Source organism: Hyperolius riggenbachi, chromosome 1, assembly GCF_040937935.1.
Source record: "Hyperolius riggenbachi isolate aHypRig1 chromosome 1, aHypRig1.pri, whole genome shotgun sequence".
NCBI classification, from domain to species: Eukaryota; Metazoa; Chordata; class Amphibia; order Anura; family Hyperoliidae; genus Hyperolius; species Hyperolius riggenbachi.
In genome coordinates, this window is record NC_090646.1 from 359,269,748 (window position 1) to 359,293,091 (window position 23,344).

At 44.4% G+C, this 23,344-nt stretch overlaps 1 protein-coding gene across 1 annotated transcript in view; it reads left to right on the forward strand.

The window, feature by feature from the left end:
* The first annotated feature begins 9,172 nt into the window (after positions 1-9,172).
* TMEM38A (transmembrane protein 38A) overlaps positions 9,173-23,344 on the forward strand; it is a 32,387-nt gene continuing 18,215 nt past the window's right edge. Inside the window, exon 1 of the mRNA XM_068234211.1 lies at positions 9,173-9,392. Coding sequence (XP_068090312.1) covers positions 9,269-9,392 — 124 coding nt within the window. The 5' untranslated portion in view covers positions 9,173-9,268. The remainder of the gene's footprint in view (positions 9,393-23,344) is intronic.

Genomic DNA, 23,344 nt, shown 5'->3' on the forward strand with positions numbered 1-23,344 from the left:
GTCATTACGACCTCGAACAGACCTGCCAGGTGTCCTGCCTCTGGCTCTGCCTCTGTCTTTTGTTTTGTCCATATTGGGGGGGGATGAAGTGAAAGGCATGCACTGACTTGACTAATACAATGTGCAGTCACACAGGTGCAGTGAAAATGGATGCACTTACTGCTGGTATATAAAACTGCGTGCGGTCACACAAGTGTATGCAGTGACTGGTATATAAAACTGCGTGCGGTCACACAGAGGTGCAGTGAACAGGTATGCAGTGACTGGTATATAAAACTGCGTGGGGTCACACAGAGGTGCAGTGAAAGGTATACAGTGACTGGTATTACAATACAATGTGCAGCTGTCACACACACAGGTGCAGTGAAAGGTATTCACGGACTGGTATATAAAACAGTGTGAAGCAGTCACACTAGGCACTGAATGTGCTGGGCCTGGCACAGTATAGCAATTAGCAAGGGCCAGCTGTGACAGACAGGTCTGTATATGCAAGTGTCAGTGGCCACACACACAAAAAAACACATATCACAAGTACATTAGCTCTCAAAAGAGCTGTTTTGGTGGTGCTTTTCCAGCAACAAATATCAGCAAGGAGCAAGCTAACAGACCTCCTAACTATCCCTTTCCCTATCTCTCCAATGTCTCTCCCTTCTCTCACTAATACTGCAGCAACACAGAGTGAGAGCATGGCTGATTCTGCTGCCTTATATAAGGGGGGGGGGGGGCTCCAGGAGGGTGTGCAGCCTGATTGGCTGCCATGTGTCTGCTGACTGTGATGTGGATAGTCAGAGTTTAGCCCAATGATGTAGTATAGGAGGCGGGTCGAACCGCCATAAAGTTCGCTTTCGGCCAAGAACGCGGATTCGCATTGTTCTCGCGAATAAGTTCGCATGTGAACCGTTCAGGATACACATTTCTGCTCTTAAAGGGAATCTGAAGTGAAAATGAACTTATGAGATAATAATTTGTATGTGTAGTACAGCTAAGAACTAGAACATTAGTAGCACAGATATGAGTCTAATATTGTTTCCAGTACAGGGAGAGTTAACAAAGTTCAGTTGTTATCTATGCAAAAGAGCTCTCAGATCCAAAGTGGGTCCTGTTTTCTGGAATACATATAAATCAAAGAAATGTTCAGATACAGATTTAGATGAGATTTTTACTGCAGAGAAGGTGAAAAAGTCATTAGCTCTGCTTGTTTTATAGTTTAAAATACAGAGTGTGGCTTGTAATTGCAAATATGACAGAATTATGCAATGTTATAAAAAACGAAAAATATCTAAAAATTCAAATATGAGACTATTTTCTTTGCTACTAATGTTCTATTAATTATCAGTACTACACATTCAAATCATTACATCATAATTGTTTTCACTTTAGTGTCACTTTGAGACCTCTTTCACAGTGGGATGTTAAAGTCGCACCTTATAAAAATGTATAACGCTCTGTGCGACATTCACAGTGCACACATTGCGTTGTGTGTAACGTGTAGCAATATTTAGAACGTGCTGCATGCTGTGCGTTTAGCAATACATTTGCGGCGTTATGTGTGTTGCACATGTACAGTAATGTTTTTTTTTAAATGTAATGCATGTGCCGTTTTCGTTCCATCAGTATGCAACGAAAACGGCGCACCAAGAGACACATAACGCAGTGCAAAATAACGTCTAATTTCATAACCTACATGCGCTGCATTAGGGGCACGTTGTGCGACTTTACGTCACATCGAACGCAACGTCCCACTGTGAAAGAGGCCTGAATATATGCTTAACGTATAAATTGCAATTTTATTCACAAAGTGAAAAAGAAGTGACAAGCCATTAAAAAACCTGCTGTGGAGCGCGTCTCCCATACATGCACACACTTTGGTTCTGGAACCAAAAGGGACTCTAGAGTATTCAGGGTAAGGTGGGGAGAGTCACGACACTAAATGGCAAATTACCACAAAGTTTAGAAGATGATAAAGCACACCACCCGCAGATCTCGGATACTACACAGACCCATCCATGGGAAACCCCTGGTGCAAGAAAGTGGTTCCGTCTCTTTCTGTAGTTATCATGTGGAGGATGAGCTGCCTCTCTCACACGTTCCTACAGTGCCTTCTGGTAAATCTAGCCCTGCTCAGTAAGGCAGTAAGGAACACTCCACAGAGATCACTTAAAGGAATACTATCGATTCACATATTTTTTTCAATTGACACAGGAATTGTTTGGGAAGTGCTGCTAAGTACTGGTGTATACATTTTAGTAGCAACTTCTTTGTTTACTGTTAGCAAAATACATTCAAAGTTTACTGACGCCAAAACTGATGGCTGACTGAGCCATGAGGAGAGGGGAAATTCCCCTCACACTTGATCAGTTAACTCTATGTGTAGCTCTGTGTGTGACAGAGAGAGACAGGACACAGGAGCTGCAGCTGTTGGGAGCTCTGTTTCTGACTGAAGTGTCTGAAGAGAGCAGAGGAAATGTAACTAATTGTCACCGCTTTTTCATATTGTTTTTGCTTTCAGAGTTTGATATGTTTGAAATTTTCGCTTTCTGTAGTCTGATATGCAACTCTGGCTGTGCATTGAAGCAGACACCCCTTCTGCAATTGATTTGTCCCAATATAGCTAAATCCTACCCTCAATAAATTACAGCTTTTGCCTCTGATATTTAACATGAAAAGTAGGAAAATGTTTACACAGCTACTTAGACATTATTTGTACACTGTCATTTTAGAACACTTGGGTATCGATAGTATTCCTTTAAGTTACTAGTACTAAAGTTGTTGTCAGAATTAAATCAGGGAGCGGAAAGATTTACAATGGGCAAACACTGACTAAATAATTTATAAATTAATATTGTAAAACAATAAGCAATTTTATTCATTATGTTATTTTCACTACAGTTGCTCCAGACTGATTTTGCATATATCATTGCTGTGTTCCTGCGTCCCTGGGGCAGTAATTGCTTCACAGTCTGCAAAAAAAGGCTAATATACTATCCACTACCCTTCCAACCTTCTCAACCTACCCCACTCAGGCTCCCATCCAGGGCAGTTGCTAGGCTAAATTGCACCCAGGGCGAGGGTGTAAAGATTGCGCCCCCCCCCCCACATACACACACACACACATACGTGGACTCGCAAACCCTTATTCTTTAGTAAGTAGATCTGCCTACTTACTAGTGACCAGCTGCTCATCCAGGGAGAAGCAGGGACCAGGAAAACACACAAACTAATAGAGCCTGGAAAGCCGACTTCTCCATGGGCGCTGCGCACTGACAGCCTGCAGTACCGCTACAGGACATCAGGCGTCATCACGCGGTTGTGACGTGACAATGACTTGACATCTTGACGCAGGCAGCCCAGGAGGATTTAAGGATGGTGATTGTGCTGGTAATCTTCTTTCTTTTTTCATTTGGCTGCACTGCGTGTCACCAGCTCCCTAGTGGTTATGTCCTTCTGCCTGCGCCCCCCTTCTTCTATTTGCCGGTCTGCGCCCAGGGCGGTCGCCCTGACCGCACTGCCCAAGAAACGGCCCTGCTCCCATCCCTTGTACCCGAAGCAATGTGTGACATGATGAGATAAACACGTGTATGTACAGTACAAAACATATTAATAACCAGGCTGTTTTTTTGCTTTACTTCACTTTTATGTTGCTGCCTGAAAGAGTTAATTTCTAGGCATTGAAGTGAGAGCATGGCCTCGATTCATAAAGCATTCCCGCATTCGGAAATGCTGAAAACGGCTCACTTTACCGACCACACAGCAAAATCTGTATTCATAAAGGCTTTTTCCGCATGAAAAGCCGACATTCGCGAGCAGAGTGATAAATCACCGCCTTGCGCGGTGATTATCATAGCAAAAGTAACAAGTAGTCAATTCATAAAGATTAGAGGTAGCGGTATGCGGACGGGTATTACCGCTACCTCTGGTGTGGCGAGAAGCGTGCGGAATACAGTGCAGTGAATGGGACAGACCTCCCAAGCAGCTGCAGAGAGAACACCGCACGGAGGGATTCCGCCTGCTTCTCCTGTTTCCGCATGCGTAGGACAGCCTACAGCGGAATATCTCCGCACGCCTGTCACATCTAGTAGCTACATTTTTATGAATTACCACCCTGTAGGCGGAAATACTGACAGCGGTGTTTCCCCGCTCGACTTTCCCCGCTCGACAGCACTTTTATGAATCGAGGCTCTTGTGTCTTGTCGGCACCTTGTCGGGAATATAGTAAACATCACTGATAAGCAAGTTACAGCCATAGAAGTTTTCCTGGCAGAGTACAACTTCTGGTGGCAGGGAGAGATTAAATACATGAACTGTTGACCTTTTTTTTAACTCAGGGAAATGTAATAGGCTGCCACTGATTAGAGACAGTAAAACATTCAACCTACTTTGTAAATGTTTAAATAAAAAAGAAAATCCTCGGATACTTAAAAAAGTCATTTTTAGGAGTAGGAGGATACACATAGTTGTTTATTTCATCCAGGGCTGTGGAATCGGAGTAGAAAAGTCGGAGCAATTTTGGGTACCTGGAGTTGAGTCAGTGGTTTCAGTAAACTGAGGAGTTGGATGATTTTTGTACTAAATCCATAGCCTTTGTAAAAATTATACTAAGGAGTCGGAGAAATGTTGGGTACCTGGAGTCGGAGTCAGTGGTTTCATAAAACGAGGAGTCGGAGTCGGATGATTTTGTACCAACTCCACAGCCCTGATTTCATCAGTTTATTTTCACCTCAGGTTCACTTTAAACCAAACTCTATCTCACATACCAGTCCAACTCACTCCCTTCATGTTACTTCTCTTTTATAATCTGTATTCACTATGCTACAGTGCTGCCCAAATATGTAATTGTTCAATATAATTCATTATTTCAAGGTACAGTGCATAATTCTAACTAGTGTTGACGTGTTTGGGTTTTTCAAACCTCATTTTTAAATTCTTCCGATCAGAACCTGCATGCGGACAGCAGCGTAGGGTGTTAGCTCAAACTTGTTTCAGCATCTTGCTGCTGCACTCTATGTCCCATTTCACATCACTTCCAATACTTACCGGTACTCCTTCTGGCTTTCGGAATGTGATGTGGAGTGCAGTGGCCAGAGGTGGTGACAAGAGTGAACACCCCCTGCAGGTTCTAATCAGAAGAATTGGGAGTGAGGTTCCAAAATTGAAGAACCCAAACACGTCATACATGTCAACGCTGGTTATTACTATTCTAGCTATTGTAGTAAATCCCAGGCCCATATACAAATAAGAGGTGGAGGTGTTTCAACTCCCAGGACACAGACACAATTTTCCACTGAAGTAAAATAGAAATATAGATTCAATAAAGCTACTGGCTAGTTTGTATCAGCAAAATCTTTGTTCTTTTCATGTAAGGGAATGTAGAAGGGGAACAGATATTGTGTTGTTTTATGTTTTATTTCTACTTCACTGTACAAGATCTATATTACATAACACCACAGGCTGGCATGTGCATAGTCCTTATGTGTCTCAGTGAAGCTTTCCTTTGCAGAACACTTAATCTTCTTCAGTTCCTATAACTGTTGCTTGGGTGTATTTTGATCCACGCAGCTGTTTTTGTCAGTAAGCATGAAAAAAAAAAAGACTGTCTCTTCCGAAGCACAAAAGTGGCCTTCACTTAAGCTTGCAGTTAGTGTTGGCCACCTACTTCTAGACAAGGATGCTATTACACTGAAAACAATAAAGCTACGTTCACATTGCAGAGTTGTTTTCCCTGGAAAACCAGGATCGCAACAGAGGGGAAGAGTCATATCGCACACTATGCATGCGGTGCGATACATACAATGAAGCATACCGTATAAAGAAACTTTGCTGCAACAATGGTTTTTGCAGCAGAGACAGACACAAACCTGGTACTAACCTACCATACTTGTTTCATGTCTATATTGTAGGGAGCTGGGTGACAGAGTTGCTATAAAACTTAATTTTTTTTAGCACATGGGCTCAAATATAGCACTAAACAAAAACACAATAACATTTTTATTTATGCTATTTTTTCTGGAGCGGGGAGCGTGCTGCTCTATGCTGCTCTTGACTCTACATAGTAAGGCCCGGTTCACACTGGCACTAAAAATGGTCCGGTCGCGTAAGTTAAACAGGACCCTCTCTACATGTAGTTTGTATGTTCTCCCTGTGTTTGTTGGTATTCCTCCAGGTGCTTTTGTTTTTTCACTTCCTGATGTAAGTCAAATAATATATACAATGTATTCATTCTTAAAAGCGCTGGGGAAATCGCTATACCAAGCGCTTTTTCAAGTATTTTGCAATTTTCCTATACCTGCCTTTATAGTCAAATCGCCCCAAAAATGGTACAGGCAGCCAGGACCACCATCAGAAATTTTGGGGCCCCTCACACATCATCAGGTCTGGGCCTCCCCCTCCCTGGGCCCACCCACTAATTGCTGTGCCCGCCTACCAGCCACCCCACCCCGTGTCCGTGCGCGAAGTGCACTGCGGCGAAAAATGTGCATGGCTCCGATACGGAAGAAAGCGGCATGTACAGCGTGATGCAACAAAAAGTGGGCGTGACCATGGCATGTTGTGGGTGGAGCCAAATACTAGCAAAACACAGGTAGTCCTCGATAACAAATGAGATACTTGTAGGTCCGTTCTTATCCTTTTTCCGTTCTCTTTTGTCCCCCTCTGTCTCACCTCAGTTTGTGCCTCTTTTGTGTCCCTCTGTGTGACCTCATGTTCCTGTCTCATCTCTTTTTTCCCTGTGCCTCTTTTGTCTGCCTCTGTTCCTCTTTTATCACCTTGTGTTACCTCTTGTCCCCTTCTGTCTCAGCTCCTCCCCCTGCCCTAGCCAGGTATAGGTGTCCCCAGTATAGGTATCCAGGCATAGTTGTCCCCAGTATAGGTAGCCAGGTATAGGTTCCCCCAGTATAAGTAGCCAGCTTTAGGTGGTGCCCCAGTATAGGTAGCCTGGTGTAGATGCCCCCAGTATAGGTAGCCTGGTATAGCTGGTACCCCAGTATAGGCCAGCAAGATACAGGTGCCCCAGTATAGGTATTCACCTAAAGGTGGTGCCCCGGTATAGGTAGCCTGGTATAGTTGCCCCCAGTATAGGTAGCCTGGTATGGGTGGTGCACCAGTATAGGTTAGCCAGGTACAGGTGCCCCCGCTATAGGTAGCAAGCTATAGGCGCCCCAGCACTGGCGTAACAATAGGGGATGCGACCCCTGCCTTCGCGAGGGGCCCCCCTAGGGCCCGCTCAGGGACTTTTTGGGGGCAGGAGGGGTCACAGCATAAGAGGAGAGCTGTGGCTGCAGATCGGTGGGGAGGGGGGAAGTTCTATGAAGCACTTCGTGATCGGAGACCTCCGGCCAGAAGGAGGTATGTGCTCAGCTTGCCTGCCGCCGCTGCTGCCACGAGCACCACCAATGATTGCTTGCAGGAGGGGAGTGCTGAGAGTAGAGCCCGAGGTGAGGGAGGGGGGGGGGAATTTCCCCCCTCCCCACCGATCTGCGGCCACAGCTCTCCTCTTATGCTGCGACCCCTCCTGCCCCCAAAAAGTCCCCGAGCGGGTCCTAATTTTTTTTTTTGCAGGGGGGCCCGGGGCTTTCTAGGTACGCCCCTGCGCCCCAGTATAAGTAGCCAAGTATAGGTGGTGCCCCAGTATAGGTAACCAGGTACAGGTGGTGCCCTCAGTAAAGCAGTAAAGGTAGCCAAGTAAAGTTACTGCTTCAGTATAGGTAGCTAAGTATAGGTGGTTCCAGCCCCAATATAGGTAGCCAGGTATAGGTGGTGGCCCAGTATAGAAAGTCCGCTGTAGCGGGCTCACTCATCTGCTCCCCACGATCAAGCACTGTTGTCACTCTTCCCTCAGTGCTGAAATGCGGTGTGCTGGTTAGTGAGCCACAGGCCCGCAGCCAGCACGTGCGACCCTTCCAGGGTTTTGGGGGAAGGGCCCAGGGCCCCCATAAGCCCTGGGCCCCTCACTGCAATGTCAGTTGTCCCCCCCTGATGGCTGCCCTGCAGGCAGCGGTTTGGTGAGTGGATTGGAATTGAACCGCTCAGATGTGAACACTCTCATAGGGAATCATTGCACAAGTGCTTTTAGGCCCCCTGCACACTGCAAATCCGATTTGCGATTCCGATTCCAATTAACAATTTCGGTTTTCCCTGGATGCTATCAAAAGAAATTTTACATGCGATTCCGATTTTTTATCGTTACTGCATGCTGCGTTTTTTCTGTGTTTTTATTTTGATAGCATCCAGGGAAAATTGCAAATCGGAATCACATGTAAAATTGCATCAAAACTGTGAATCGGAATAGCATGTAGTGTGCAAGAGACCTAAGAGCCCTTTTCCACTGGCTGCGATCCGATTCAAAAAGTGGATCGCAGCCGTTTTTCTAATCGCTAGAGCACCACGATAACATGTAGATCGCAGTGCTCATTTTCCACTATGGCGCTTCGATCGTGATTCGTTTTTCGCCAAAACGCGATCGCCTTCCAGCGAGATTCTCGTCGCCATCGCTTTACATTCCCGATGGCGGTACAGCGGAACACGGACAGTGTAGAAAGGAGCTTGCGAAACGCCCTAGGCAGATGACAGCTCCCTATAAATACATAATAAACAATGATAAAGTGTGTTCCTATAAACAGGTAAACAAGAAGCCATGAATTCAGACACTTACTACCAGAGAAAAGTGAGCAGTTTCATTCAGCCTTGTCTGAATTTCGATAGCTTTGGCATGTAAGTGTAGATGCAAATAAACTTCAAGCTTTACAACATGCAAATATGCAGTTTGCATGAATTGCTACATAGGATTACAAGAGACAGGGGCTTTAGATCAACAAATTATTATATGCAAGTCTCTCATATACATGTGGTCCCTTACACACTCCAGTGAGTTCTGGGTCACCATGAGCTTGCTGGTTAGTATATACATGTGGTAAGACTACAATCAAGATTGTTTAGTTATGGCCAGCATCCATATAATAATATGCAGCAATAATTTTGTTACCAAGGCCAGTCTCAGGAAGTTGCTAAGAGAATTATTCTTCAGAAAGGAGGAGGAAGTCCAGCAGCACATTGTTGTAGCTGGACACATTTTAGTTGCAGCGTCCAGTACAGGAGTAGTGTAGCTCCAGTCAGTCAGCTAAATATAGCGCTGAGCCCGGTGCTTCTCTGTAGTGGAGGTGGGCGTGTACAGGGAAGCCAGCACGCTGTGCCTGTCATCATAGCAGCCAGATCCCTGTGCTGTGCAGTCTGCTGTCACCTCCTCAGCAAGGACAGCCTGGGACGCTGAGCAGCCATGGAAGCGCTATCCTCGCTCAGCCTGGACGATCTGGCCGTAGCTTTCTCCAAGCTGCCCACATATCCTATATTTGATGTTGCCTACTATATCATCTCCATCCTGTACCTCAAGTATGAGCCAGGTGGGTGTCTGATTTGACAATTACAATTGTACATTTGCTTTGGTTGCAACTACTACATGTTTTATAAATGTATCTCCATTGGTGCCCTCGCTGCTGTTTCATGTCAGATTTAATAACAGGCACATATATTCAGCCAGTAAGTACATCATGAGATGGGCTGCAGTTTAGCTTATGGTTTTCTGCTGGATAGTTCTCAACTATGTACCTTTTAAGGTTATAGGAGACGTTCCAGCTAGGCAGTCAATGAATTTCGGTTTTTGGCTGCATAAGGCAGGAAATTAGGAAATCAAAAGAACAGTCTATTGATAGATCTGGATGTATTATGGAAGAAAGTGAAGGAAGTGGCTTTGTGAAAAGACAGTAACTGAGCACGGTTGGAATTGGGAATGCATTTAATGTCCGATGAGTTCTTTAAGGCTAGTTGCAAACTAGCGCGTTGTGGTACTCTTCCTCGCCCCTCCCCAGCAGGGCCGGATTTAGGCCAAGGCCACCTAGGCCATGGCCTAGGGCACCACAGGAGCAAGGGCAGGTGGTAGTGATGGGAATTCCGGCTCTTCTCGGAGAATCGGCTCTTCTGAATCGGCTCCCATTAACCACTTGACGACCAGGGGATTATTGCCTGATCTGTGCTGCGTGGGCTCTCCAGCCCGCAGCACAGATCAGGATAGAGTCAGGGCGATCAGACTTACCCCCTTTTTTCCCCACTAGGGGGATGTCCTGCTGGGGGGGTCTGATCGCCGCCGGTTTGCTGCGCTTTGCGGGGGGGCTCTTCAAAGCCCCCCTCCGCAGCGTTTTCGGCGCTCCCATCCTCTCAGTCCCTCCCTCTCCCTGTATGAGCTGCGCAGGACGGATATCCGTCCTGCGCATTGTAGGATAGGCTTCAGCCTATCATATGCCGGCGATCCCCGGCCAATCAGAGGACGGGGATCGCCGATCTGCCTTACGGCGCTGCTGCGCAGCAGCGCCGTATGATGTAAACAGCGGGGATTTCTTCCCCGCGTGTTTACATTTTGCCGGCGAGCCGCGATCGGCGGCTCTTTGGCTGTTCACGGAGACACCCTCCGTGAACGGACATGAAAAGGCCACTGGATCGAGCGGCCGTTTCCATGGAAACCCGCAGACGACCAGTTTACGCCAATCGGCGTTAGCTGGTCGTCAAGAGGTTAGAGCCGGCTCTTACGGCTCTGAATCGGCTCTTCATTAAATATCACTAGACACCACTCAGAATCGGAGTAAAAGCCCCGCCCCTGTCTCCATGACAACTCCAGGACTGCTTCTCTGACTGGGGCAATCCCTCCTGCTACTGCTCTGTTCCGCCCCATACACTCCTACAAGCTGCAAGAGGAGGACTACATCTCCCAGCATGCCTCAGCGCCCTTTATTACACAGCAAATCAGAGCTGTGTGGGGCGGCTGAGGCATCGGCTCTTTCAAAACTGAGAACCGGCTCTTGTCGTTCGCAGCAAAGAGCCGGCTCTTAGAGCCGGCTCGTTCACGAACGACCTATCACTAGCGGGTGGGCAGCAGGCTAAACTGGTGCAGCATTTGCAAGCAGGGAGATCAGGCAAGTGCGGTGGGTGCTATGCTGAAGAGCGGTGATGTCATTGACATTGATGGCTGCTGTGGTGTGGAGGCAAGCAGGCTACCTATATTGAAAGGGGGGAGAAGGAAAGGGAGGAAATAAGGGAGTCATCTGGCTACCAATACTGGAAGGGGGGGGGGGGGGGGTGTCATCAGGCTACCTATACTAGAGGGAAGAGGGGAGGGGTCATCTCGCTACCTATACTGAAGGGGGGCAGCTGGAGACAGTGGCCTTGGGCGGCAAAGAGTACAAATCCGGCCCTGCTCCCCAGACTCAGTGGCCATTGATATCAATGAGACAGGTTAAAGTACCCACGGTTCGACGCAATGTACTTAGATCGATGCAGAGACTGCAGTGCGTTGCCGAGCAGTCCTGTTCAGCGCATGATTCCATTTCAGTCAAGGGCTCTGCAACAATCTTTATGGATTGTTGTGGTAGTGGTGCAGCATGCATGCGCATATCAACGAAGTTGCATGACGCACTTCCTGTCTGGAAGTGTGCATGTGACAGAGGGGACAGACACAAGTGACGTCTGTCATCACTTGCATACATATTCGGGGAATGGGTGCATTCAGATTTCCCTGTTGGTGCTATCTGCCACAGGGACAAATCTGCATGCAGTGGTGTGATGCACTGCAGTAGGCTTTTCTGCATGCAAATTACCGCACCATGAGCTTGATTCACTAAATCGTGATAACTCAAATCTCACACTTTATCAAAGATATCACATCTAATAAGAGTTAACGTGCCTTATCAGAGTAGCATAGCGAGCGCTACAAACTTATGCCTGCTAATTGGCAATGGCACTTGTCCTGCCCTGAGCCCCTGGGGTTCGTAGCTCTCGTTATGCTACTCTGATAAGGCGTGTTAACTTTGATAAGGTGTGATATCTTTGATAAGGTGTGATATCGTTGATAAGGTGTGATATTTGAGTTATCACGGTTTAATGAATCAAGCCCCATGTGTGCAACCAGCATTAGGCTAGGTTCACAGTGGGAGCTGTGTTGTGGTCAAAAAGGAATGCGACAGAAGGGAAAAGTTGCATCGCACCTGAGCGTTGAGTCGCATACAGAGAAGCATGCAGTGAATGAAAAGTATGCTTCGCTGCCACTGTTAATGTGGGTGTTGTGCGTTAATTATACCAGAGTCCATTGGATCGCACCGGAGGCACTCTGAAGATCTCATAGACTACATTTGCAGTATGATTTTGTGCCGTAAAATCAAATGTCTGTTACATTACATTGCAATGCCCCATTGTGAACTTAGCTTTATGCTAGGTACACACGATACAATTTTCTTAATTTACTGTTAGATCGATTATTTCCAACAGGTCCAATCTGATTTCAGATCGTTTTTCCGATTGGAAATCAGATCGGGCCTGTTGAAAATAATCGATATGACAGTAAATCTGTCAGAAAATTGTATATTTTGTACCTAACATATGTCTATCTTGGTGAAAGTTTACTTGAAGAACAGTTTGAAGAAAAACAAAAAGTAACAATAGCTTATGTAGACAATTGTTTGATCCACAGTTCTTTTTTGCTTTGTTTTTTAAAAGGGAACCTAAAAAGAAAAAAGTGCCCAATTTGGGTACTTACCTCAGGAGCTTTCCCCAGTTGCCCTCCTCCTTGCCATTCTAGCGTTGCAACCGCTGATAGCCCCTTGACAAGGGCTTGTCATTGGAGCTCAGCAGCACTGCGCAAGCTGCTCACTCCTGCACAATAGTACGGATCCAAACAAGTTTGGCTTTTTCAGCCAAGCCTGAGCAGTGGCTCCGTGCTACTGTGCATGCATGCGGATGGGCTTCCCAGCGCTGGGATGGAGGAAGACAGATTAAGCCTCTGGAAAATCAAAGGCTTCCCTCTCCTGAGGTACCGGTAAGTATGTACATTTTTGACTTAACTATCCCCACAGGATTACTTCAAACACAGGGGCCCTTACTAAACTCACTTGTTCTCCTAAGTTTTCTCCTAGGAGATCATTTTTCAGCTTCTGTATAAAATAACTTTTCAGCACTCTGCAAAATGCGGTGGACACTGAGATTAGCAAATACTGACATTGTCCTAATATAGTGTCTATCCCCCCTCCAAATATGGCCTCTAGTTTTCTTATGTTCCAGAAACACTACTTCACCCCCCCCCCCCCCCACACACACACACACACACATACACCCCTGCACATAGTGTTTGTAAATGGATAAGTGTCATACTGGGCGGGGCCTGCTGCACACAAGGAGGTAATTGTTGTAAGTGACGGAAATAGCTTTCACCTTATGCCAGGGGTTCTCAAACTGGGTGTCATGGCACCCTGGTGCGCCTTGAGCGCCTGCCAGGGGTGCCTCGGCATTCATCCCCATCCATTTGGGGGTGCTGCTGAATAAGGGGCATAACAGCATTTCGGTAAATATATTTGCAGAGGGGTGCCTTGAAAAGAAGTCAAAGCCATCAAGGGAGCCCTCACCCAAAAAGGTTTGAGAACCACTGCCTTATGCTGTTGGCTGCTACCCAAGTGGCTGCCTCAATTTTTGTTTTAAACTTAAGCCTAGTACACACTAGCAATTTTGATGGATCAATCATTGGTCAATTTTACCACCTCCATGTAGTATGAGGGCCAAACAGATTTTCAATTCTATGCAGATTATATAGGTAAATGGTCATACTACATGGAGGTGGTAAAATTGACCAATGATTGATCCATCAAAATTGCTAGTGTGTACTAGGCTTTAAGGTTTGCTGCTAGGCAATTTGGGACATTCCACTTTGTACTAGTTACCGCTGAAGTGTTATGCCGTTGAACATGAATGCAGCTCTCCCATCCCCTGTGCCAGAAATATTCTGGCGGAAATGATAATCATGTGAATTTTAATAGTTCTTAGTCAGATATGTAACTATGGTAATGAAGATGCAGAGAGGGAGAGGCCCTAACGTCCATTATAAGGGCCGCATAGCAAGTGTTATTGTGGCTTGGCATAACACTTTTTATGGGTGGAGGGAGTTATGGTAACTGCACTGCTATGGGAAGGGATCAGGTTGGCCACATTGTTATGGGGTGTCCTGGTGGCCACCCTTGTTACATGGCAGCTTGCCAATGAGCCTACATGCTGTGGAGGTCACCACAGGGGGATGGGGTGTGAATGTTCAGGATGGGAGTACACATCACATTTTGGGGGAGGGGAGTGGGAGGGGGCATGATTTGTAGTTATGCCCTTACTAGTAGAAAGTCAGGTGCTGGGTTGTTGAAGGATGTAAATATAACTACTTTTTCTTGGACATCCACGTTAACAACAGGGCACTAAAACATGAGAATCACAAATCTACAAAACTCACAGTGCAATAAAGGCAACAAACTTAAAGGTCAACTGAACTGAGAGGGATATGGAGGCTGCCATTTTTATTTCTTTTTAAGCAATACCAGTTGCCTGGCTATACTGCTGGTCCTCTGCCTCAGATAGTTTTAGCCATACACCCTAAACAAGCATATGCAAATCAGATGTCAGATCTGACCAGATGTGCTGCATGCTTGTTTCTGGTGTGATTCAGACACTTCTGCAGCCAAATAGATCACCAGGGCTACCAGGCAACTGGTATTGTTTAAAGGGAAATAAAATTGTCAGCCTCCATATACCACTCCCTTCAGTTGTACTTTAACACTAAAGGCTTTGGGGCAGCACGGTGGCGTAGTGGTTAGCTCTCTCGCCTTGCAGCACTGGGTCCCTGGTTCGGATCCCAGCCAGGGCACTATCTGCAAACAGTTTGTATGTTCTCTCCGTGTCTGCGTGGGATTCCTCCGGGCACTCCGGTTTCCTCCCACATTCCAAAAACATACGGATAAGTTAATTGGCTCCCCCTAAAAAAAAAATTGGCCCTAGACTACAGTACTTACACTACATAATATAGACATATGCCAATGGTAGGGATTAGATTGTGAGCTCCTTTGAGGGACAGTTAGTGACAAGATATATATATATACACTGTACAGCGCTGCGTAATATGTCGGCGCTATATAAATACTAAATAATAATAATAATAACACTACTCAATAAATTATCATAACAGTAGAGTTAAAGTAATGCTGGCTTGGCCACTAGTGAGCCATATGTTTCTTAATATACCATTTGGCTGAAGAACCCTTATTTTTTTCAGATCTCAGGGAACCCCTGCAGGAAAATGATGCCAAAACCTTTGCCACTTCGATTGAGGGTTTGAAAAGCCCCCATATGCAGTGCAATCACTCAGCATATAAAATGCAGCCATCACCTCCATATGCATTCCCATACTGGGTTCAGTGTTCTCCTCCTCCCCAAACACATCATTGTGAGTAGTGGGCCCCTTCTCCCCCACATACATAATTGGGATCAGTGGGTCTCCCCCCCCCCCCCATACTTGTCCATCGTTGGCCATGCACAGAAAAAAACATTGGTGGCAGTGGCGTAGCTAAGGAGTTGTGGGCCCCGATGCAAGTTTTACAATGGGCCCCCCAAGCACTCTGTACATAACAATTCTTATGGCGCACCAAAACCTGCCAATGGCAACTACAGTGTCAGAGGTGCAAGAAGGGGGTGGGGAACAGTTTGTTAATGATTACCACTATTCAAAGTATCTATAGAAGTGATTATTACCAGCACAAGATAAATAGAGAGCTAATACTGTAGTTGAGGGAGAGCTCTTTGGGGCCCCTCTGTCCCAAAGGCCCCGATGCGGTTGCAACCCCTATTGCTACGCCCCTGATTGGTGGTCAGTGGGGAGTAAAAAAAAAAGAACAACATACTCACTAACACTGTCTCGCTGATCCGCTCACTCCACAGTCAATCGCTCCCTCGCATCCTCTGTACTTCCATACTCTCTTCAAACAAGAAGGCCACTAAAAAGTGTCCAATAAGAGAGCAAGGTGATGTACCATAAATTTAATCAATCCGTCTGTCACATCAGAGGAAGAGTGGGACTATTTTGGTCCCCGAAAAAGGGGAAAACGGTACTATTTTGTCCCATAGAAGTGGCAAAATGCAGCAGGACCGCTAGAGGCTGGTCTAGACTCTAAACCAATGCCTTCTAAACCTGTTCCCATATCCTAAGCATTTTGGATTACCCACCTAGGTAGATGTGAATAAAATGTACATGGCTGGTGGGAAGGGAGGACTAGGTTGGACAAAACATCTCCTGCCTGGCAGAGATGTATATTACATAAGCAGAGCAGTGTAGACTACCTATTTTATCTATAGACTAATGGTGTGGATAGCCCTCTACTTAGGTATGCATTTAAGCTGAAATGAGGTTCTCTTCAATAATCTGCCTTTTTAACAAGAGAGAATAAATACATTACTAGATCTATTTTTATGAAAACGCATGCCTTTGCAGCTCCATAGGAAAGCATTGTTTCACATAGAACACCTCATAACTGCAGCACGGTGGCATAGTGGTTAGCGCTCTCGCCTTGCAGCGCTGGGTCCCCGGTTTGAATCCCAGCTAGGTCAACATCTGCAAGGAGTTTGTATGTTCTCCCCGTGTCTGTGTGGCTTTTCTCTGGGCACTCCCGTATCCTCCCACATCCCAAAAACATACAAATAAGTTACTTGGCTTCTCCCTAAATTGGCCCTAGACTATGACTATGATAATTGCTCTACGCGATACATGCATAGACATATGACTATGGTAGGGACTAGATCGTGAGCCCCTCTGAGGGACAGTTAGTGATAAGAAAATATATATTCTGTATATGTGTCAGCGCTATATAAATAAATAAATAACGTAATGCAAAACTGACGGCTCATGGCTTCACGCAGGTTGCAGCTGATGACACCTTGTCGCCAGTCATTTCAAAAGCAGGCAAAATATACACGGTGTCTAGTAGCGTACAGCTTGGTGGGTGTTACTATGATGAAGTGTAACACACCATGGAGCCTATGCAACAATGTAAATGTGCCAATTGTGGAATCATTTCAATGTGTTGCTATGCAGTTAAACATTACGTTATACCATAATGTGATGCACTTAGTGTAAACATAGCTTACAGGTTTAGAATTCAGGCATGCAAATTACACTTTCTGTTACTGATACCAGGCCTGGATTTACCTCACAGTAGCCTATAGGCACAGATGTCCTAGCACCTTAGCCTTCACCTTCCACAAACCTACAAACCCCCACACAAGTGTGCTGGCTGTCCCAACTGTCACCTCACCCCTACTTCCTCTGCCCATCATAGATGCCCCTTAGTATTAGGTAGCCAGAAGTTCCCTCAATATTATGTAGCTAGAGGTGCCCCCAAGTATTAGGTAGCTAGAGGAACCTCAGTATTAGGTAGCTAGTGGTGCCCTGAAGGGAGATCTTGTCAGTGGAATGCTGAGAGCAGGGTGAGTAATCTCTCATTTACACTCTCATCAGGACTCTGCATATGGAAGGAGGGAGGGAGGCATTCTCAGAGGGGAGTGACCAGCCTTTCCATCATTAGGCACCTGTAGGCACGTGCCTACAGTGCCTTATGGTAAATCCGGCCCTGACTGTTGCGATCTTTCGTTGTTCATCTTTTAACAACTAATTCTTTAAATGGCATCATGGAGCAGCCTTACACACTCTAGATTGTCAGCCGACATGGTACATAGCAATCATCTCTGCTGAGGATTCTCTAGCATATGTACAGAGCTTTACTCACCTGAAATACCCTCATTCTGGGTGAGTGATTTAGAAAGCATCTTTTGTTCATGATCGGGATAACAGCCAGAGAAGGAAATCAATGATGGCTGGCGGCTGCTATACTTTTTTTTATGGCAGGTGTACTTAAATGATTTTTTCTTGGATGATGAGTTAGCAGTGCTTTGTCGATACATCCCATCATCAGGCATTTGTGCTCTCCGTCCTGAAGGATTATTATTCTTAGAATGATTGAATTATGTAAAAGCATTGTCTCACTTTTTCAGCTGAGTTTTCTCCTATGAGATAATTTTCATCTCCTCTATAAAAAAAACTTTTCAGCCTTTTACAATTAAAGAAGTACCCAAAAGTTAGTGAAAAAGCATTTTATGGCAAGGTACGAAAATATCACCTTGAAGAAAACTTTTTAATTAATTAAGTTAATTGCATATGGGCCTTGGTGCTGAATAATATAAGATACAAATAAGAGTGCAAAACACAGGGTTGGTGTACGAAATAAAGGTGACAATAACCAATACAGTGAAATACAGTGAAAAAGAAAACTTACAGCAATGACAAGAGGCAGTATGAAAGATAAATATGCCCTTGTGAGATTACAGTTATTCTTATTGTGCATTTATATAGTATTGCCATCTTCTGCAGCGCTTTACAAAGTCTCTAGTCACATTGCCAACTATCCCCAGAAGAGCTCACAGTCTAATCCATATGATAGTCATATTATAATGTTCCTATTATGGTCTAATGCTAGGTACACACAATTTTTGATTTGGTTTTCCGCTCGATTTCCCGCTTGATTCTCTTATCTTTTCTTATCGAAAGTAATATCGGACATGACGGAAATTATCTATCGAATGCATCTATCGAACGCAAAAGTGTATCGTGTGTATCTAGCATTAGGCCAATTTATGGGGTAAACCAATTAATCTTCTTAATGTTTTTGGGAGGGTGGGAGGATTCTGAATGGCCTGGAGGAAAAGTGTGCAAACACTGGGAAAACATACACACTCTGCGCAAATAGGGTCCTGGCCCAGATTTCAAAATACCAGCACTGCAAGGCAATAATTCTATCCACAATGCCACTTTGCCACCTACCTGAAAAGGATAAGTAGGAATATATTTAAGTTACCGTGTCAGATTGTGTAGGAAGCCAAACTTGATCAGTGGATACAATTTAAATGATGTTGCCACCACTGACCACCTAGACTACAGATGTACAGCCAGTTGCATGGATGCTATTAGCCTCTATATACCTTTGTGAATGAACTTCGCTATGGTTCATCAAATGTGAGTATGCAGATTGATGTACAGTATATATCAGAATGCACAAAGTTCCATTTGTGTTCACTCTGGTCAACTGTAAATATTTATATTTCATTTATCATTTATATTTCATTGGACCCGTTGGTTTAACTGATACATGAATATGAGGAATAGACGTTTACCCCTTAAAGTGGTCCTTACCATTCTTAGCAAAATACTGACTAAATAGTTAAAATAGATAAAATAAACATTTCTTATTAAGCTGGTAGCTATTACAGCTGTTTATAAGTATGCTATATGCCCCAGTGAGGTATTGTTCGTTGAGCTGTAGTGGGTTACTATTCTTCATGAGAGCTAATACTGTAAGTTGCTTCATCAGGCTGATGGCATAAATGAACATATTGAGTTACCACTTGATTCTCGTGTTTCCTTATGCAATGACCCCCTTGGACTCTGAAGATCTATTATAAAGGGACACAGATAGTAGCCTTGGCAGAAGAATGTGAAGCTGGGCCTCCAAATATACAGGCATGGCTGACATGCTGATGAATGCTGAGGCTGCAAATTCTAGACACAGGTGCTGAAGATTAAACAAAATAGAATCAGCTTTCACCAGCATATTAGCTTGTCTGTAGAAGACAACAGTGAGCTGGCATCTATCTGTGAAGTTATATAGAAGCATATTTGCTGCATGATGACCATACTGTAAATATTTATATAGGGGAAGTCCATATATGCATGGCCATCAAGACATGGTCCTCATGTTCCACACCTGCTGGACTTAACCCGATGCAGGGACACCTAAGCCAGAAAAAAAATGAGTTTTACTCACCTGGGGCTTCTACCAGCCCTAGCGCTATTTATCTATGCGTTTGTAATGCGGCAATGCGTATTTTTGTACGCGTTACGGTCCGCAATAGCGCTAATTGCAGTCGGGAATGCAGGAAAAGATACGCGTGGCCAGTCCTGACGGGCCTGTCTGCAAAAACGAAACTAGCTGGCAGCGGGGGACCAGAGGATTAGTGAGTGGTGGCTAGGGCACAGGACTGCTGCAGGGGGCTGGTAGAAGCCCCAGGTGAGTAAAACTCATTTTTTTTTCTGACTTAAGGTTCACTTTAAGGCTGAAGAGGGCTAGTAACCAAATGACTGGAAGATCTAAGTGAAGCGATTGCTTCATAGTAATCTGCACTAAATTAAAATAATAGAGCAACACATTGTCAACAGTTATGTTGCATCCGTAAAGGTTGATACACACCTACCAACTATCTGTCCAACTAACTACCAAACTTGTCTGTTAAGCCCCATACAACTTTTGTTGTGAAACAAGTTGAAACAACTAAAAAAAGTATTTTGCTATTGTTCATTAACAGTTGATAAGACTGATAAGAAGTCAATCCAACTGTTGGATTGACTTCTTATCAGTCTTACCAGCTGTTTGAACAATAGCAAAATACTTTTTGGGTTGTTTCAACTTGTTTCAAAACAAAAGCTGTTTGACAATTATGCTGCATAAAAGACCGCTATTGAGCATGTAAATGGGGCTTAACAGACAAGTTTGGCAGATAGTTGGACAGATAGTTGGTAAGTGTGTATGGACCTTAATACTCCCTCCCAGTTCTCTGAGTGGGGACTACATTTGGAAGAGCACCAATGCAATGGTTATGAAATTCAAGCACACCATGGACACGTTATATAAAGGAGAACTGATTGGCGCAGAGAAAACTTCTGCAAAGTTCAATATTGTTCAGACGTGTAACGTTTTCTTGCCAAAGCTACAAAACAGGTTGTAAATCCTAAAAAAGTTCTTCCAGCTGGTACAATTGTCAGTTCTCATTCCATGCCAGCAGCATAAAGTCTGTCTGTGAATATCCTATGTTCTGAAGAGGAAATCCTGTAAACATAGACTGCTAGTGATGCCTGGAGAACATTCAGTATTGCAAACTCCTGCCAACACTTGAGGCTTGGTCAGCACTTAAACCGTTTCTCCAACAGCCAGCTAGAGCAGACAGTGTAGTATTCCCTCTGGTGGTCCATTTGGAGTCTGGAGCAGATGCATTTCATCCGCAGGCTTCTATGGGAAAGGCATGCACTTGTCAAGAACAATTGTGCAAGTCGGGACTTTGCATTCCACTCGATCTGCTGCAAATTGACATGTGTGAGTGGATCCTAATAACACAGGATCCATCAACATGTCCATTTGCCAATCCGTAAAACAGAAAAAGTCCCAGTTTTTCAGATTATGTGTGAACCAAGCCTAAATATGAAAGGACCCCCAATAGGATCATACAGCATCATTTCAGACCTCTTGCAGTGTGCTGTGGCTATGTTTTTTAAATGCTGTACATAGTGTGTATTGTGTTATAACAGTACAGTTGTGCTTTAAAGTACAGTCATCTACAAAGTAGGCTAGTCCAGCATATGATGAAAAAGTCTGTAGTAAAAGGTTACCTTCAACACAATCTGCACGTAAAAATGATCAGTAGTCCAGCTGAGTTAGGGTATTGAATACATTTTTATGTTTCTTGCAAAAGTTGAGCTTGTACCTGCACCTGCCAGCTCACCTGACAGCTTACCAGTCTCAATATATTTTGGTGAGTGGCTTCACTGACCAATAAAAGTGCTCACAGTGTTTTGCTTTCGCTTTTATTTTTCAGCAACTAGTATTTGCAGAACTAAAGACTATTTGATAAGCAGTTCTCAGTGACAGAAACCTCTTGTTATACATATTTTTTCAAGATATGCTGTTTTTATTACTTCTGGCAATTAAGAAAATGTTTCACTCATCTGGGGCTTCTTCCAGCCCCTAGGTTACACTCTCCCCTCCGCCTCTGCTCTCCCCTCCGTAAGATTATGACCCACTTGCGCAGTTCAGAGTTAATTAAACTGCGCAAGTGCAGAGCGCTCCTGGTGCTGAGAGCGCGATTACAAGAAATGCGCCCCGCTAGGCCGAGGCAGGGGCGAGAGAGACTCCAGTCTCAGGGCACAGTGTAGGAGGGGGCGCACAACTCACTCAGCTTTCATTCCCCTATTGTCTTTGAAGCAGAGAGAAATAAGAAAAGGGGATACATGGCACTGACTGACTGCAAGCCAAATAACTAGATTAAGGTGTTGGGGAGGTTGAGGGACATGGGGCGCCTCCACAGGAAGAATTTTAAATTAAATAAAGTTCCATTACCAGTAGGAAGGCTTGAAATTTGGAATGGGAGGAGCTTAGGAAGTTAACTGTTACCAAAAAAAAGTAGCTATTAGTATGTTATTCCAGCAGCCATTGTCTCAGTTTGGATTGCCAGTTTGTCATTTGAACACTAAAACAGAAAACCAATGTAAATAGCAGCCGATGAATAAATAAAACATCCATTCTGAATATAGATCTGCCATTTTGGCATACCAATACAGTCGATGGGTATATGTAATATATGTAGAATCACTCAGTCCCTGCTTGTTGACTGTCACTTCATATTGTATGCTTGACCTGTGAGTTCCTCTATGCTCACTAATATCTAGGCTCCTGACTACTCTACACCAGAGGTTCTCAACGTGTGGTACGCGTACCCCAGGGGGTACTTCTGATGGTTCCAGGGGGTACTCGGGTTTGATATACTTAACCAAGAATAACAAATTTAGAGTTTTAGAAAAATGATTAATCTTATTTAAACAACACCAAATTAGTATTTTAGTTAATTAAAAGCAATAGTAAATGCTTGGAAATAGTTTCAAACCAATTATCATGTATTATGATTAACTATATATTTGTCAAGGGGTACTTGTGATAATGTTTATTATGCTAGGGGGTACTTGGTGAGTTCAGGGTTTTAAAAGGGGTACATACCAATAAGATGTTGAGAAACACTGCTCTACACCATTTGTAGCTAATATATTAGTGGCTCTCTCAGCATAACATTATTAAAGATTTCCAGTGATCATTTTACTTTTGTTACTGTTCTATCTTTCCAATTTTAACAAAACACTAAAAAGACCCAGAGGCCAAAAATGTCTGTAGCAAATACACTGCAACTGATCAGTACCACGGAGCTGATGTCTCTGTGCTAAATATGTCCCTGTCCATCCCCCCATGCTTGAGACATCAAGGCCCATAGAGCACCCTATTTAATTACATTGTTGTTTTTTTTTATTATACGTGCCTGAAGTTCATCTTTACAATTTCTAGAAGTTAGGTTGCCTAGCCTTGGATTTTAAATAGCATGTTATCCCCGCAGTGTGTACTTTTTTGTTAATCAAAAAATATTTTTAGTGCAGTTTAAGTTTTCCTCAAACCGTTTGGAATGGACCTCACTTTACGATCATAAAATCAATGTCAAAGTAGGCCCATGTGAGTACATATTGTGGTGCCCACGCATCAGTTGCAGCTACCTACAAAATATTGGCTATTTTGTTTACCAATATTTTCCAATGCACCACCCTACACCCATTGTCACTTAAACCCTCCCAAGTGAGCGCCGAACAAAA